This window comes from Terrapene carolina, unplaced genomic scaffold, assembly GCF_002925995.2.
Source record: "Terrapene carolina triunguis isolate 2854851 unplaced genomic scaffold, T_m_triunguis-2.0 Scaffold34029, whole genome shotgun sequence".
In the NCBI taxonomy this organism is placed as follows: Eukaryota; Metazoa; Chordata; order Testudines; family Emydidae; genus Terrapene; species Terrapene triunguis.
Window position 1 is genome coordinate 1,444,983 of NW_020698380.1, and position 19,078 is coordinate 1,464,060.

Genomic DNA, 19,078 nt, shown 5'->3' on the forward strand with positions numbered 1-19,078 from the left:
TAAGACTAACAGAGGTATTGGAGCATAAGCTTTCGTAGGTGAATGCCCACTTCATCAGACGCAAGGGACACCTTGCGTCTGATGAAGTGGGCATTCACCCATGAAAGCTTATGCTCCAATACTTCTGTTAGTCTTAAAGGTGCCACAGGACCCTCTGTTGCTTTTTACAGATTCAGACTAACACGGCTACCCCTCTGATACTACGTACTATATAGTTTTTGCTTTGGTAATTTTATTAAAAAGATGTCCCTTGATGGAGATGTTCATTGATGCTTAAATCTTCCCCCTCTGGAGACAGGTACATTTGTCACAACTGCAAGTTAATTTGGTGGTCTTATATGCTCAAATTCAGCCCTGCTATACGCCACACACCCAAAGCTGAATTTGGCTCTAATAGCCTAGTTGCCTTTGGTTCGCATTTTTAAAAACCCCCACACATGTACATTTGGTACCACTGGCAGTGTGCTCAAGGGAGGCCCAGCACTGGATGGACAGGGATGTCGGTCTAGGATCAAGTGCACTGGCAGACCAAGGAAGCTTACAAATATAATTATTGTTTAGTTGTAATATAGTATTACCTAGAGGTCCCAAGCAAGACCAAGGCCCCTTTGCAATGGGTGCTGTACATGCAGTAGAGAGATAGCTTGAAATTAGATAGCCAGGCCAGTGATTCTAACCTAGTGCTAGTAACCTTTCCCCCTTTCACAAACATTATGTTCACCCCAGGTTTTAAAAAGAGATAAACAGAGTCAAATTCTGCCATTTGATAAAGACACACTAGTCTTGTTCATTTCCAATAGAAGATCTGATCTTTGACCCTCATTTTGGATTTTCTGCTTTGATCTACTATTTGAACATCTCTCCACCCCACTACCAGTTTTCTATTTTTGACTTCCTTCCTCTCCTACAATTTCCATTACTCATTTCTTGTGCATCCTTTTTACTTTTTTTGGTCTTATTTCCTCTGAGGACCTCAGAACTCATACAGCTCAAATACAAGAGCAATATGTTCTAAAATGTGTCAGCAATGGTAATGTGGGACCAGAGCTAGAAGGGTCTGTGGTCCTATAAACCTAGAACCATCAAATTTGTGGCACATCAGGGTTTAAAAAGCACTAAACTGAAACAATAGGTTAGAGGAACACGAACACACACACACACACACTCATAGTGAAATATTTTTAAAGTCCCTACTTATTACATGGAAATACCTTTTTTTTTGTCTTGAGCATAACAGCACAAACTATATGTGCATAGATATTTTTCATACAATGGGAGTAACTATTGCACAGCAGCTGCATAGCAGGCTGAATGGTTAATGTTTAACAAACTGATGACCGAGAATGTTTGGTCTATAGACTAAAAACAACAAGCAAGCAGACACCATGAGCATGCAGGAAATGGCTGTATTTTTGACATACTTCCACAGGTTTAACGTAAGGCAGATTTGTATACTGAACAGGCAAAAAACTGCCTGCCTAAAGGTTTATGGGCTTTATCCACTAAAAACTATTCTGTTTGCACACATGTTCTTGTATCAATGAACTAAATGTGCTAGTTTGTGCCAAAGTAATTAATCATTCTAAATCTGTTGGTTTTATCTCAAAAGCCAAATTTTCTCTATACTATTCCCAGTGTCTCAGTTAAAGTTGCTGATTTTTTTTCTGCCAACTGACCCTTGTAATGTGTACATAGCCCCATCCAACTGCTTTCCCACATCATTTCTCACTGACCACAATGCCAGTATATCAGGAAATAGGACTTAGTAAAATCAGCACTGTGAAATATCTTAGGTCTATTCTTTTCTTGGTAAAGCTCTCTGAGTCTTTCATGTCTGGGAAACCAAAAAACATTTGGACAGAAATCCAGCCATGAGCAAAATTAGAGATCATTGCTAAAATGAATCTAATGAGACAGCAAATATAACTATCTGGAATTTTGGCTGACAAATGAGCTTTATCTTAATAAGTAATTCTAGTTATTTAATTTATTTTAGTGCAGAGATTCAGCATTCCAACCCAGCAGAATTTTAGGACTGAGACCATGGACAATCTTGACTTCTCGATGACAGTTTTTACTGGATGTTGTCCAAGATGAACTCCACTTGACCTTACAGACAGTCTAACTTCTTTCTGTTCAGAGAAGCCAGCATCTCCACATACTCTGTTCAAACACATGGTTTGCAGCTAGACAGACAATATGGTCCCGCCAAACATTTATTTTACTGGCATTTGAAAGTTTCCTACAATCTACTGCAGTGGTATGATGGTATGGTGCAGAGAGAGGGTGCAGGAAGGCATACGTTATCCCTGTCTTGATGACAGAGCTATACTTCTTTAATCTGAATTGTGGTCAACAGAGTGAATAATGGACAGAAATAGTTTAATCTGCACCATTACAGGCCAGGGACCAGAACAGAAGGGGGAAAAAAGTCCTTATAGGTACATTTTACCAATAACTGCAAAGCAAGACAGGACAAAGCAAACCATCTGAAAGATCAATTAAGAGAGTGGAATCCACAGAGGCCTGTTTCAGAAACAGAATTCAGCAAAACTTGTGCGAACCCCCAGAATCCCAGGCATACCAACAAAACATACAGCTACACCTCATCACTCCAATATGTAAGCATGCTAAGAAAGTTATTGATGAAGTAGCTCTTTGTGCCTACATTTTGGAGCCAAAGACATCTCCTTTAAGGGTATCTCTACACAGCAGCTGGAGGTATAATTCCCAGCAGGGGCAGATAGCTCAGCTTGACCTAGCACACTAAAAATAGCAGTGTGGCCGCGGTGGCTCCGGCTTGCTGCCAGAATATGTACCCAGGGGGTCAGGTGGGATTGAATTTGGGCAGGTAGATATTTTTAGCATGCTAGCTCAAACAGAGCTAGTGCTCCTACATCTACTTGAGCACTGAGCTGGAAATTACACCTCCAAACTGCTTTGTAGACATTTTCTAAATGTGAATTTCTTCCAGTGTAAGTTTGTTTGGCAGCTTTGATGTTTGTAGGATGTGTGTGTGTGAACAAGCCTCCTCTGAGGTCCTGCTTCCAAGAGTTCCCCTTAAATACCATTACTACACCCAACCCTGCAAACACTAGAACATATACATAACTATATTCATGCGAGTCGTCCAAGCAAATGCTATTTAAGTGAGCACAGCATACAGGACTGAGGTTTTACTGAGTAACTGCTATAGTGTATAAAATGAGCCAAATTATACTCTCACTTACATTTGTATAAATCCAGGATAAGTCCCCTGAAGATACTCGTCAAACTCCAGATTTATACAAGTGAAACTGGGAACGGAATCTGGGTCAGTAGGGTCTGATCCTGCTCCCGCGGAAGTCCATAGGGGTTTGGCCATGGACTTCAATGGGAGCAGGAACAGGCCAATCTTGTGCTTCTAGAATGGCTAAGAACACGATTCATGTTTATATTTGGTGATGTAAAGGCCCTTGAAAATCTCTTCAACTTTTTATTGATTCTAAAATAATTCTAAGTAATGCACACAAAAATACTAACAAACAGAAACACCAAAACAGACATGAAAAAATAGAGCTAATACTTCTGAATTAAAATGACTGTTAAGGCAGGAAAGAGAATGGAACTACGTTAGCAACAACATGTAATGTTTAAAGTGTGTTTCCTTTCCTCCGTTACAACAAATCAGCCAGGGAAGTAGTTACTTTGACCTCCAAAGCATGTCCAGTTTTGTTTGTTTGCTGATGACTAGCATGAAAGGAAAAAATCAAACACCCCCCAAAGGTATAATAAAGATTCTTAAAAAAATAAAAAAAATAAAAAATAAAAAGAGCCACACCTATGGCAAGCAACCAAGCAGTAGGAATTTACTGAAACTCCAGCCAATGTGGGCAGCTGAAAGAAAATGAACCCTGGCACCTGTGAGGCTGGATGGATAGGCTGGATGGATGGGCAGCATCTTTTCACCCCGAGGGAAGGCAGACAGTGGAACCCATGGCCCCCCAGCCTCAGGGTTTACACTGGGCGGAGGAAGGGAGGGAGGGGGGGCTCTATATTCCAGGTCCCCTACCAGCAGAGGTTCGCTTATTGTTGTGCTGATTCAGCACATCTTCCATCTGGCCCAGCCCTTCCTGGTTCCATTTGCTTTGTGGGGTACAATGGCTAGCTCTCTCCAGCACAGCAAGTATCGCAGGCAGCTTGCGTCTTTATGTCTATCACCAACGGGCATGGCCCTCCATTTGACTTCCAACAGTTTGTGCTAGCAGAACTAAGGGGTGAATCTGGCTGAATAACTAAGGGGCACAGCCTTCTCACTCTGTGGGCCTATCACCAAATCCCACTAATGATAGCTACACCTCCACGCACATGGACAGCGGAACAGAACCCTACCCAAGGCCAATGCTGCCTATCTACTAGTGCAAAATTATACTCACGGAATAGGCCAAATTCTGCTCCCAACCAATGGGGATGCACTGGTGTAACTGAGGAAAGGATTAGGCTCACCATGTGTAAATCATACATCACAGGCAACTACAGGTCTATGTCAGCTGATTGTATCTAATTATAACATCTGGCATAAAGCCAGACTAAGACAGGAATGCCAGTCTATTACATTTCCTAGTATAAGCAAATGGATTTCTGGAGGTCTGTTACGCTCCTCATTTTTGACATTAGTCAGAACGTGTTTCCTGTAGTGTATTAAGTTCTAGTAAGAAAATAAAAGTTTCTATCCGCTTGCTGAAGCAAGTGAACAGCTACTGGATGCATAAAATGTGAAAATGTGGCCTTGGAATTATGGGTTTTATGCCCCTGTTCTCCCCACATGCGGAAATATATTTTAGTGAGGGCTCCCACTGGTAGCTTTCCATATGAAATCCTTTGCACTGATTCCTGCCTAGGGTGAGACTTTGGCTACAGCGTAGGCAGGGAGAAGCAGTCTATCCCTTGCTGGATTCCAGGCATAGATAAATCCACCGATATGGTCTATTCTGAAATGCAAATAATTTTATCTTGCATTGAAATGTGTTGAAAATAAAAAGGTCTGCATTTTAGGATCAGCAGTTGAAGCAAATAGTCACTCTTACAGTCCAGAGGGACAAAAGCAAGCCCACCCTGCAGCATATTTGGAAAATGGCTTAACCCTGATTCCTGTTTCCACTGGGCCGGAACAGATGTAAACAGAAATAGAAATAACTACTTTTAAGCCTTTAATGCCGGTCTCCTTATAAATAGGATACAAATAACTCTAAAATGATGATATAATGTCCATATTTATTGAGCAACAGTTGCACAGTGGTAATTTTGGAAGCTCAGGACAGCCAGACCTCGCTATTGGAAAATAAAACTCCAGCTATGCAAACGCACAGTGTGGTTTTTACTGTTGCAAAATACACCATAAGGAGCTACATTTCTAAATACATACTAGCAGCTCCAGGGATATATAATGGATAGAACACAGGCTTTAGAATCAAGAGAACGGTGCTAGTCTTAGCTCTGCCATAGACTTCCTGTGTGTTCATGGGAAACTCACTTAGTCTTTCTGGGCCTGTTTCTCCATTGGTGAAATGGAGCTAATACAAATTACGAGGGCTGTCGATTAATCGCAGTAAACTCACACGATTAACTCAAAAAAAATTAATTGCGATTAATCGCCCTTTTAAAAAATAGAATACCAATTGAAATTTATTAAATATTTTTGGATGTTTTTCTACATTTTCAAATGTATTGTTTTCTATTACAACACAGAATACCAAATGTACAGTGCTCACTTTATATTATTTTTTATTACAAATATTTGCACTGTAAAAATGATAAACAAAAGAAATAGTATTTTTCAATTCACCTCGTACAAGTACTGTGGTGCAATCTCTTTATCGTGAAAGTGTAACTTACAAATGCAGATTTTTTTTTGTTACATAATTGCACTCAAAAACAAAACAATATAAAACTTTAGAGTTTACAAGTCCACTCAGTCCTACTTCTTGTTCAGCCAATCGCTAAGACAAACAAGTTTGTTTACATTTACGAGAGATAATGCTGCCTGCTTCTTATTTACAATGTCACCTGAAAGTGAGAACAGGCATTTGCATTTTGTAGCCGGCATTGCAAAGTATTTATGTGCCAGATATGCTAAACATTCATACGCCCCTTCATGCTTCGGCCACCATTCCAGAGTACATGCTTCCATGCTGATGATGCTCATCAAAAAAATAATGTGTTATTTAAATTTGTGACTGAACTCCTTGGGGGAGAATTGTATGTCTCCTGTTCAGTTTTACCGCATCTGCCATATATTTCATGTTATAGCAGTCTTGAATGATGACCCAGCACATGTTCATTTTAAGAACACTTTCACAGCATATTTGATAAAACGCAAGGAAGGTACCGATGTGAGATTTCTAAGGATAGATACAGCACTCAACCCAAGGTTTAAGAATCCGAAGTGCCTTCCAAAATCTGAGAGGGACAAGGTGTGGAGAATGGTTTCAGATGTCTTAAACTCAGATGCGGAAACTACAGAACCCGAACCACCAAAAAAGAAAATCTACCTTCTGCTAGTGGCATCTTACTCAGATGTTGAAAATGAACATGCGTCAGTCCTCTCTGCTTTGGATCATTATCGAGCAGAACCCATCATCAGCATGGACCCATGTCCTCTGGAATGGTGGTTGAAGCATGAAGGGACATATGAATCTTTAGCACATCTGGCACGTAAATATCTTGCGATGCCGGCTACAACAGTGCTATGCGAACGCCTGTTCTCACTTTCAGGTGACATTTTAAACAAGACATGGGCAGCATTATCACCTGCAAATTGTAACCAAACTTGTTTGTCTGAGCGATTGGCTGAAAGTAGGACTGCGTGGACTTGTAGGTTCTAAAGTTTTACATTGTTTTATTTGTGAATGCAGTTAGTTTTTGTACATAATTCTACATTTGTAAGTTCAACTTTTATTATAAAGAGATTGCACTACTGTATTTGTATAAGGTGAATTGAAAAATACTATTTCTTTTGTTTTTACAGTGCAAATATTTGTAATCAAAAATAAATATAAAGTGAGCACTGTCACTTTGTATTCTGTGTTGTAATTGAAATCAATATATTTGAAAATGTTGAAAAATCTAAAAATATTTAAATAAATGGTATTCTATTATTGTTTAATAGCACGATTAATTTTTTTAATTGCTTGACAGCCCTATAAATTACTTGTCTCTGCATATGCATTGTGAAGCTTAGTTCATTAGTGTTTGTAAAACACTCTGGAGAGCCTCAGATGGGAAGTATTATAGAAGTGCAAAGCTATTATTGTTATTATTTGTAGTCAAAACACTACTAGCACCATAACTTTGCACAGCACCTTATGGAGATTATTAAAATAAAGCAAATTGTGGCTCCCTACCCCCCACTCAAAGAACTTAACAGTCTAAATCAAACAAACATGGAACATGAGACTAGACAACGGAAAGGGGTTGCAAAAGCAGGGATGAGGATTAAAAGAGAGGAGTATTTTTGTTACATACTACAGAGTGAGTGAAGGCGAGTTCTTACGGTAAAAGTCGTCTTCCAGTCCTGTACAGTCTATGGCAGGAAGCAAGGCAAGAGACATGGGTTTTGGGGAGGGATTTATAGGAAGATAGCAAATATGCTTGGTACACAGGAAGGAGCAGAGTGAAAGAAAAGGCATGAACACGGGTGTGGGAGAGAGGAGGCAGAGAGTAGAGGGCAGAGTTTATGAATAAAGTGACAGTAGTTCCATTATTTCTTCATAGTGGCCCATTTATCTCCAAATGGCAATGGTCAGTCATTTCAATTCCTAATCCATTCTGGGAACCAACATACATAGGGGTAGTACTATGGAAGTGCAGCATGTATCCTGCCATCTGTGTAACATAACAAGACATAGCATGGGCACAACTGAAACCAGTTTAATAACCAGGTCAGGGATATAAAAACTTGACTGAGACAACGTGACGTTAGAAGGCAAATTAGCTCCCATTCTAAAAAGCTGTGTTTACTTTATGATGCCTATAGCTATACATAATTTAATTTAGTGCCCAATCCTGCTAGCCCTTCACATGCAGAGCTCTCATATCTGGTCCTCAGATTGTACAGTCTTCTGGGCAGGGAATCTGTCTTAGAGACACCGAGATTTTAAGGCCAGAAGGGACCATAGGATCATCTAGTCTGACATACACAACTCAGGCCATGGAATTTCCCCAGTGATTCCTGCATATAGTCTTCTAGGTCTATGAAGTTCCGTGCATAAGATACAGCTGCATTGGTAGATAACAGGCACTTACAAATACCCACAGGGCTTTATCTTGCTTTACATACCATATAGTAGAAGGCAGGCATAACCCAAAACACCTAATCTAAATGACATGCAAGAACTAATGTGAAAAAGTAGAGCTGCAACAGAATCCATCAGGTACATACAACCTGCCATGTAAATAAATAACTACACCATATGTTTTGAAAAGATCTGAAAACCCATTTGCTATAAAGCTCCATTACCATGTGTATGCAATGTTTCCCTTTACTATATAGGCAAAGACACACTTACTGCATGCTCCACAGGTGAAGCAGCCATCATGGTAGAGATTCCCCATGGCTTGGCAAGCCTGGTTTGCTCCATACACACCTTGGCTGCACTTCACACAGGTTCCTGAAAATGAAATAATGACAAAGAAGAGAGATCAGAGGTAGAATGTATTAACATGACAAGTGCACGTAAAGGAAAGAGATGGCCTAGCTGCAGAGAATCTTTACCTGCGCCAGAAGTACTGGCTCATTAATATGTGCGTCTCGATTAACGAACAGCAGAAGTTAGACACAGTCATCATAGCAGGGGAAGCTAGGCGATTTCAGTATTATACACCTTGCAAACTATTGTTAAAGGCTGATGCTATCATCAGATTTGTGGAGTGCACATCACTGTAAATAATGTGAAAGACTATCTCAAGACCCAGTTTCCTAGACTTATGCCCTTCCCTCCCCACACCCACCCTTTCCCAACCACCTTATACACACTATAAAAAAGAAAACTGCAGAAAGGCTTGAAGGTAGTGAAACTTGTTTGGTTGTCCAATGACAAATAGCTTTCACTACTTCAGTGTAGAATGTACCTTTTGATTGCCACAATGGCTTCAGGAAACTAGGATTCATCTTTAATTGATCAATTTAAATCATAGAATATCAGGGTTGGAAGGGACCTCAGGAGGTCATCTAGTCCAACCCCCTGCTCAAAGCAGGACCAATTCCCAACTAAATCATCCCAGCCAGGGCTTTGTCAAGCCGGGCCTTAAAAACCTCCAAGGAAGGAGACTCCACCACCTCCCTAGGTAACACATTCCAGTGCTTCACCACCCTCCTAGTGAAATAGTGTTTCCTAATATCCAACCTAGACCTCCCCCACTGCAACTTGAGACCATTGCTCCTTGTTCTGTCATCTGCCACCACTGAGAACAGCCGAGCTCCATCCTCTCTGGAACCCCCCCTCAGGTAGTTGAAAGCAGCTATCAAATCCCCCCTCATTCTTCTCTTCTGGAGACTAAACAATCCCAGTTCCCTCAGCCTCTCCTCATAAGTCATGTGCTCCAGACCCCTAATCATTTTTGTTGCCCTCCGCTGGACTCTTTCCAATTTTTCCACATCCTTCTTGTAGTGTGGGGCCCAAAACTGGACACAGTACTCCAGATGAGGCCTCACCAATGTCGAATAAAGGGGAACGATCACGTTCCTCGATCTGCTGGCAATGCCCCTACTTATACAGCCCAAAATGCCGTTAGCCTTCTTGGCAACAAGAGCACACTGTTGACTCATATCCAGCTTCTCGTCCACTGTGACCCCTAGGTCCTTTTCTGCAGAACTGCTACCTAGCCATTCGGTCCCTAGTCTGTAGAAGTGCATGGGATTCTTCCGTCCCAAGTGCAGGACTCTGCACTTGTCCTTGTTGAACCTCATCAGGTTTTTTTTGGCCCAATCCTCTAATTTGTCTAGGTCCCTCTGTATCTGATCCCTACCCTCTAGTGTATCTACCACGCTTCCCAGTTTAGTGTCACCTGCAAACTTGCTGAGAGTGCAGTCCACACCATCCTCCAGATCATTAATAAAGGTATTAAACAAAACCGGCCCCAGGACCGACCCTTGGGGCACTCCGCTTGAAACCGGCTGCCAACTAGACATGGAGCCATTGATCACTACCCGTTGAGCCCGACGATCTAGCCAGCTTTCTATCCACCTTACAGTCCATTCATCCAGCCCATACTTCTTTAACTTGGCAGCAAGAATACTGTGGGAGACCGTATCAAAAGTTTTGCTAAAGTCAAGGAATAACACATCCACTGCTTTCCCCTCATCCACAGAGCCAGTTATCTCATCATAGAAGGCAATTAGGTTAGTCAGGCACGACTTCCCCTTGGTGAATCCATGCTGACTGTTCCTGATCACTTTCCTCTCCTCTAAGTGTTTCATAATTGATTCCTTGAGGACCTGCTCCATGATTTTTCCAGGGACTGAGGTGAGGCTGACTGGCCTGTAGTTCCCCGGATCCTCCTCCTTCCCTTTTTTAAAGATGGGCACTACATTAGCCTTTTTCCAGTCATCCGGGACCTCCCCCGATCGCCATGAGTTTTCAAAAATAATGGCTAATGGCTCTGCAATCTCATCCGCCAACTCCTTTAGCACCCTCGGATGCAGCACATCCGGCCCCATGGACTTGTGCACGTCCAGTTTTTCTATTTCAGTTTACTACCGCTTCTGATGAACATAAAAATCATGAGACTGCCCACTAATCCAGCCTCTAGACTAAACATCAAATCCACATCTCTTCCCTTTCCCAGATACCTTCTGAAAGGGAAGTCTCAATGTGAATATTATCTACATATAATGTATTCCAGGCCAGATCCTTCCCCCCCCGTTCATTTAAAACAATTCCATCTGGTGGAACAGATGTTTGCTGGTAATACAAGTAAGCTCGTATGGACTTGATTCTCAGAATAGCTAGTATGGACTTGATTCTCAGAATTGCCTGTGGAATGAAGAACAGCCAGTGCATGCACACACAGATTTAGCTTTAGGAGCCAAAACTCTACCTATATCTGTTGGCTCTGAATAAGATGATCATAATTACGATGGCTAGCCTGAGCTGGAGCACAAATCCACCCACATTCAGCGTGCTATTACAGAGGAAATGTAAAATGAAACTGAATGCTTTGACTGTGAGGGTGGTGGGGGCAACCTTTGCAAACCAGAAGGACTAGCTGCGTCCTTGTCTTACTCGCTCAAGCAGGAGAATACGGGGGAGTAACCCCCACACCCTATTGCTCAGCCAAGTAAGACCAACACGGATCTCCAGATGGGCTCTGTTGCAAAGCAGCACCCCAGCTCTCCAAACACTCCCCGCTGCAAGCAAGAGGTCAAGGAGGACGCAGAGGCTTGGTTTTACTCCCTCTCACTGGCAAGAGTAGCTGGCCAGGCCAGGGGGAGGAGTAAACATCCTTTCAAGGGCTGCAGTAACGTACCCTCTCCCCCCTCCAAGAAGCAAACAAGAGCCAGAGAGGAATAGCTCTGAAGCATGATGCCTCTTGGGGCAGAGCGGTTTATGCATTGCCCTTTGGTCAGCCCTGTGCCTAGAGGGACAATGTAGCCCCACGCAAGTAATTTGTAGATGCGTTTACCTAGCTGTTTAGTGAAAAATGAATGTGTTTTATTATTATTGCTCTGTATATAACAGTCTGGGCAGGCAAAAAAAAAGGACAGGGCCTTCCACCAAGTAGTCTACTATTGAAGGCCCCATGCATGAGCAGTCCCATTGAACATCAACGAGGCTATAATAGCATGGAACTGCAGGAATGAGGCCCTGAATAGACACAGCATAGTAAAAGATGGCAATGGGGGAGAGGGGAGTGTATAGGAGGAAGAGGAAGGCTATAGCAAGGAAAGATTACAAGATGTACTTGAGGTTATGTCAGACCTCTTTTAAAAATTAATATATTTCAATTTGGGGCAGCGCCCAGTGATAGCTGGACTTGGCCTTGTATCTTCCTTGAGAGACAGACATTGCCTCACAAGCAATAAAAACCTACAGTTGGTCTGCTTTGCCCTCTCCCTGCAGTCACAGAGAAAGGGCAGCCTAGGCCATGTTTAATGACTACCTACCACACTTGGCCCCCGTTTGATTTCCAAAGAAACCTTTTTTGATAAGGAAAAGAGATTACAATTAGATCCATTTCCGTGAGCCAAGTATTACTGAGGCTTCTCTCCTTCCTTAGTCTAAAATGAACATGGCAATAACGGGACCAGAAATTCTGCAACTGAATGGAAATTTTACTCGTTACAAATTATTGCTACTTTCCTATGTTCAAAAACAGCACAAGCATAACAGAGGGTTGGGATGATGCACAGCAAATTACATGTTTTGAGGAAAGGGGCAATCACCCTTATCAATTTCCTTCACGGTTTTTGAGTTGGAATATTCCTCGCTCCTCTAATACGGTATAGACTCCACAATGAAAGGCATGCCGGAGTCAGACTGACAGAGAAGGGGATGTTATTGTCTCAAAATAAATATCAAGTGGAGCTAGCTTGTCTGTGCTAAGCGTTATCACATGATCACCACAGACCAGTTTTAATGCAGAATCAGGCTCAAATTATCTGAAAAATTAGCAGTCAACATTTTCAGCAGGGCCAGCTCTGTTTCCACAATGTTGTAATCTATGTTTACTTCACTTATCTTTACTTTTAACCAAGAGAGGTGGTACAGACCTGGGGCTGATTTCTGCCTCTGTACTGACCTGCTAGGTGATCATGGGAATGTTACTTCACCTTCCTGTGATTCTGTGGCCTGGTCTACACTGGGGGGGAATCAATCTAAGTTACGCAACTTCAGCTACTTGAATAACATAGCTGAAGTCAACATACTTAGACCTACTCACCGCGGTGTCTTCACTGTGGTGAGTGGGCTGCTGCCACTTCCCCTTCGACTCCGCCTCTCGCTTCGGTGGAGTACAGGAGTCTAGACTAGACGCGATAAATTGACCCCCGCTGGATCTATGGCTACCCACCGATCCGACGGGTAGTGTAGACATACCCTGTTTCTCCTTCCACCCTTTGTCTGTCTGATCTATTCAGACTGTAAAACTCTCTGAAGCAGGTACTGTCTCTTACTATACGTGTGGATAGTGCCTAGCACAGTGAGGTCCTGGCTTCATTTGGGGTCGGTAGGCACTATTGACATAACTGATTACATAGCTGATTTAAGGTTCCAAACTAATTTTAAGTGACTGAAAGGTCTGGTCCATGTTAGGACAAAACTAAACTATCTGCAACAGTGCCCAAAAGGCGTTGTCAAGTATGGCTCTGGCAGAACCATGCTGGCTATGGATTTTAGCAAACATTTCTCCCTCTTGCTAACAAGTTTTCATCATTCCGTGGTAAAAATGCCTGAGACCTGTCTACAGCTACACTTGCACTGTTGCTGAAAAGCAGATACTAATCTTCCTACTACATAGTATCCCTGAGTATGCAAAGCACATTACAATGCGTTAGGCTAGAACTCTGAAAACTGTTACAAAACACAGTTCCAAGCCCTAGTGTGGTCAGATCCAAAGAGCAGAACTGGAAAGAATCCAATCATAAGACTGAGAAGAATAGAAAGCTATTCTACTTGTCCAAGTGTGGTCTGAACAAACACACCAGCTGGTTATGGATCCACACCAACATGCCAATCATTTGGCAAAACTTTTTGGATCTTCTTAAACAGAGAGCACAGCTATTTTAGATATTTATGAAAATATGCATTATCTGAAAGTAAAACAGGATGGAGAGAGAGAGAATGGAAGATAAGCTAAGTTTTGTAGGCATTTGGGGCATAAACAGAGGAAAACCTGACCTTTCAAATGCATATATAGCAAGTCAAAGTCTGATACAACCCAACATTTTGTCCTGTCATCTGACATACATAGCTCAAAGCTGATTTGTAAGGTTCCCTCCTGCCTAGAACCAAGGATGCTGGAAAGCAGGAAAACTGCAGATTTTGCAGTTTTAAGATTCTTCCATGACAGTTACTGGTCTTTTTGCAGAATCTATATATTTATTTTATTTAAAAGGTGCCTAACTTTTGCCCTTGTACATGCAAATGTACTTTTTCTCCATTAAGCCTCCAGAACATAATTTCTTCCTCTCCAGAAAGTACCCAGACACTCAATATGAATTAGTAGTAACAACTACAATTCAGAGAGGGAAGACATCTGTAATTCACCTCACAGGCCAAGTCTCCTGAAAAGTACTAAAATAGTTTTAGCCAAATTATGCCCCACCCTGATGGAGCCATCTGTGCTGCTTAATTGCCTGAATTGCTGAACACCTAATGCACCAGGCATGCAGGACAAAAACATACCTTCCTTGCTGCATCATGTAATGGATAGATCTGGGTGAAAGTGCCAATGGGCCAATGGAATGTTGGCACACAGTAGAACACAGCAGCTATTTAATTTTCTGCAAGGCTGTCCCTAGCCAAATGATAGCAGCACAAGAAAAGTGACCAAATAAATCTGTTAGTCTTTAAGGTGCCACTGGACTCCTCGTTGTTTTTGTGGACACAGACTAACACGGCTACCCCTTTGGTACTCACCATCCAGTTCATTTCACAGAGCTGCTGAATTCCAATCCTAGGCGGTGCTATTTAAATGCTGCCATTATCATGATCAGTGACAACCTATCACACTACAGACCCCAAGGTTCTTTTAAAAACAAAACAAAACAAAAAAAACATTGGGCCAAATTAAACCTTGGTGTAATACACTGACGTCAATGGTATTACTCCAGGGATGGGTGTTCACTTCTATCACTATGCTAAGGTGGTATTAGCAATGTATTTTAGAAAGCCTTTACCTCTCATTTTAACCTGACCCCTTCCTAAGGAAAAAAATACAGGTAAAAATTATAATTAATTCTAACACTATTCAGTCTCTACAACCCTCCCAGCTCACCCCCTATTGCCATGATGAACCTGCTCTTTTAGGCCTGCTCTATGCTAGAACAAACCTATTGCTGATGACAGGCACCAGCAACATGTATGCTGAGCTACTGCTGATCACAGGTTAATTGCCAGAGGAAAGCAGTACACACAGTGTTCAACTCCATTTCAGAACTGTAGTTATGCCCTGCTCCAAGCAAGTCCTAACTCCAGTGTTTTGTAATGCTGCTGAGCGTGCTTTCTACTGGCCTACACTTACAGTTTAATGGATTTAGCTACATGTCACTGATGCTCACCAGCAGCAACAAGGAAATTTCCTACTATAGATCAGGCCTGAGTAAAAGTGGAGATATCTTATTCCTCAACTTCAAGCGTAAGGCTGAATACTATATATATGCTTATGTTTCAAAAATGGGGGCCTTAGTAGGATGCCTGTATTCTCCATTTGGATGCTCAGACCTGCACATTATTTAGGCAAGCAAGTGCCAACTTGAGCATCTAAAAACACAGGATGAAGATGTTCTATTAAATTATCCACATCTGAAAATCAGGCAACACGCCTTTAACCCTGCACAATGTATTATTAAAATGTACTCTAAGGTATCCCTTTCGTCAGCACTGACGAGCCTGAAAAATCACATATGTGAAGTGCTAGCAAGTTCACACTCAAGTGCACTGGGAGAATGGTAGCCATATTTGGAAAGGGAAAGGACAAATTGCTGATTTCAGTTTCTGCTTCTAGGGCAGCTTCCCTCTGAACAACAGGACAAAGAAGTCACTGTTCCATTTAGCATCATGTGGAAAGCAACTGCCCCAAGTTATATCTGAAGCTCTGAACAACAGGACCTTTGGAGCACAGCTGGGACTGAAAACAAGCCTTGCGAGCTGTGTCCCAGCTCTTATACTTGGTTTCTTCATTTTAATTCATCAGAAATGCTGCCACCGGAAACAGCCCAGGCTCACATGTCCAGCAAGTCAGAAGAGATCCCAGAGCTGTCGGAAGCAGAATCTGATCCTCTGGTATCATCCAAAATGTCAGTCCCAGCCACTAAGTTCAACAACTGGATTTCTGTTTGCCACAAATTTCAAAGTCTAAACAACACTTTCTCCTCCAAATGTTGCTACTTCACTTCTAATTCCTTATAATCCCTAATTTGCTAAGAATTCAATGAAATGATGCTGAATGATAGCATCCTGTATGACTGATTGGGACATTACACCTCCATCCACCAGAGTCTGTTCAGCTGAAAAGCAATAAGACCTTTTGGGACACAGTCCAAATCAAAATATTTCACTGCCACATTTACATCTGTGCCCACCTGTACTTCCTCAGCAGGAAGCCTAAGCCACAGAGGGGAGAATGTGAGGATGTGATACTTTGGTTCAGACAATAGGCCACATTCTGCCATTTCACCGACGCAGCCCCTGATGATGAGGAGACAGCATGGGCATGACTCAGGGTAGACTTGGGTGATATAAGTCCAAAGTGACATAATAAAGACACTTTACTGGGTCAAAATCTGGGGTTGGTATTTAGCAATTGTGTGGATCTTATTCTTCTCATTTACTCTTTATAACCCTTGACACCTACATTTGCTTCTGATAACTAATTTCATTCTTCACCAGCAGTTTTAACAGTTATGTTGCTTCAAGAATTACAGCCATTAATATTAACTAAAGCTTGTTTATGGCCTCTCCTTATAGCTGGCTAGATTTACGTGGAAGAAATTAGTCACATTTGGAAAGAAAAATCAAGTTGTTTTGATCTAAATGTCTCCAATACATTGTCTGTGTGTTCTTTCCCATATATTTGCACCCAAGAGCTACAAGTGTCATGGTATTGCTTTTTGTGTCCAGAGTAACTCTGCCCCACCTTTCTTCTTATGTTGTTCCCATCTCACCCCTATGCTCCACCAATTCTGACAGTCTTGACTGCTGCCTGGCCACTACTGTCTTCTCATTCTCCCTCCTGAAAACCCATTTCTACCATGAGGACCACAAGAACTAAGTCAACAACACAACATATATATTATAAAAAAAAGAAAGGAAGGACACACCTTGCTTCCTCATGTTGCGCACATTCCCCTTCCCAAGTAACCCTAATCTTATTCCTCTAACTCCTGACCTTCCCCATACCCCAATTCTGTTTTGTGGTTGCACATTTCACAGAGTCGTCGCCACGTTAGAACATACCACCACCACCTAGATCTTTTATAGTGCTTTTCATCAGTAGATCTCAAAGTGCTTTACAAAGAAGGCCAGTACCATTATCATTGTTAGCTCTTTGGGGCAGGGGCCTATGTACTGAGAGGTGCTTGGCAGGCCTCTGAGTGCTACAAAACAACAGTTAACAATAATGCTCCTCAAAGAGCTAATTTCCAAAGCAGGGGGGAGGATCACGTGAATAGTGAGTGCTTGGCAAATGCGGCTGCATACCTGTTCAATTAGCACTCAGTGGTTGGCGCAAGTCTGCTAACTGCCCATGCAGATAATTGTGTATGCAAAGAGGAAACAGGTCACTACATGCAATTTTTCCACATTATCCATAGTCTGTGCACTTGTGAAAACTTGGTCCAAGGTGTTTAAAGCCGCTAGGCCTGATTCACAGTTATCCTACACCTTGTGGTGTCATTTACTCTTGTGCAAAGTGAGCACAAAATGCCACCATTCTGATTTGGTGGCATTTTATACTCACATTGCACTAGTGTAAAAGACTACACCAAGTACAGGGCAGAGTGAATCAGGCTCCATATCTTTTGCAGCCTGGCCCTCACCACCACCACTGTTGATCCTCAGTCACTGCTCTCTCTCCTGCTTTAAAATAGCCATTTTTATTTACGTCTAGTTCAGCTTCCAGGAGAGGGGAGGAGGGTCATATACAGCTTTAATCCTAAAGAGTCATATCCCAGGCAAATATTTATTCACTTGCTTCCTTGCACAGAGATAAGCTTTGTGTTGTCCACAAGTGTACTAATTCATGTTCTGAAACAAGGAATGTTGGAAGAGTTACTGCACGATTCCACTCTTCCCGCCCCCCTCTCCCTGCACCGAACACATGAAACTTCTTCCAGCTTCAGAGCTTTTCCAGCAACAGGCATGCATCTAGCAGGCAGAAATGAACACATTCACACATTTCCAAAGAGAAAGCTGCCCTTATCTCCAGCCCACAAAGTTTGCATGTAAAAAAAAAACTTCAGAAAATTCTTCTGTTTTTACCTGAGGTTCCCATCGCAGCAGCCCTCAAATGATCTTTCCAGCATCTGTAACATTTTGGTAGCAATACCAGCTATCGGATTGCAATGATTGCGCAGTGAAACATCAAGTTCACTGCACAACTGCCCTCCGCTCTGACAACTAATTATACCCATCTGCATGTGCCAAGATTCCAAGTCTCCACTTGGGTTAAATGATTCATCTTGAGTTCTAATTTGGTGAAAGGAAAAATCCTCAAACTCAACTACATGATCCACTCTGCTTGCCTGCTACAAAGCATCTCAGTGTTCAGCTTCAAACTAGGATGCCTGGGGCTCTGATAAAATACCAACAGCTTATCAGCTCCACCCTGAGTAGTAATGAGAGGATTTAGACCTTAAAAATCTAAGAATCACTCATAATATGAAAAAACACATCGAGTTTGTTTTAAAAGGCTACTGATAACCAGTGTCTTTAAAACACTAAGAGCCATATTTCCATCTATGGGCACAAGAGGTACACTCATAATGTGTGCGCACACCTGTTTCACCTGCAAAAACCTGAGTTTGTACATGCAAACTGGGTAACTGCACATACAAATGGACAGTCAGGCACACTGGGCTTAATCATGTTCCATTGAAATCAACAGTAAAATGTCTATTGGCTTTAGTGGTGCATGATCTGGCCTGGAACTGTATGATTTTCATTCAGAAGTCTGTGTTCTCTTACAACACAGTGGGCAAACGCACATTTCTGCAGTCCACCTGCTGTGCTCACACCTGAAAATCTGGCCTTAACTTTAGCTAGTGAGAGAAGATGAGGAAATTTCAAAGGAACCTAAGGGAAAAGTTAGGCACCCCAATACCACAGAAATTCATTCGATTCAGGTACCTAGCTCCCTCAGGCTTCCTTGACAATGGCAGTCT

At 42.1% G+C, this 19,078-nt stretch overlaps 1 protein-coding gene across 1 annotated transcript in view; it reads right to left on the bottom strand.

Annotated features, from left to right (window-relative positions):
* Window positions 1-19,078, bottom strand: part of LOC112117876 (LIM domain-containing protein 1) — a 55,296-nt gene that overhangs the window by 29,822 nt on the left and 6,396 nt on the right. The window contains exon 2 of the mRNA XM_026646108.1: window positions 8,547-8,648. Within this exon, the coding sequence (XP_026501893.1) occupies window positions 8,547-8,648 (102 nt within the window). The remainder of the gene's footprint in view (window positions 1-8,546; window positions 8,649-19,078) is intronic.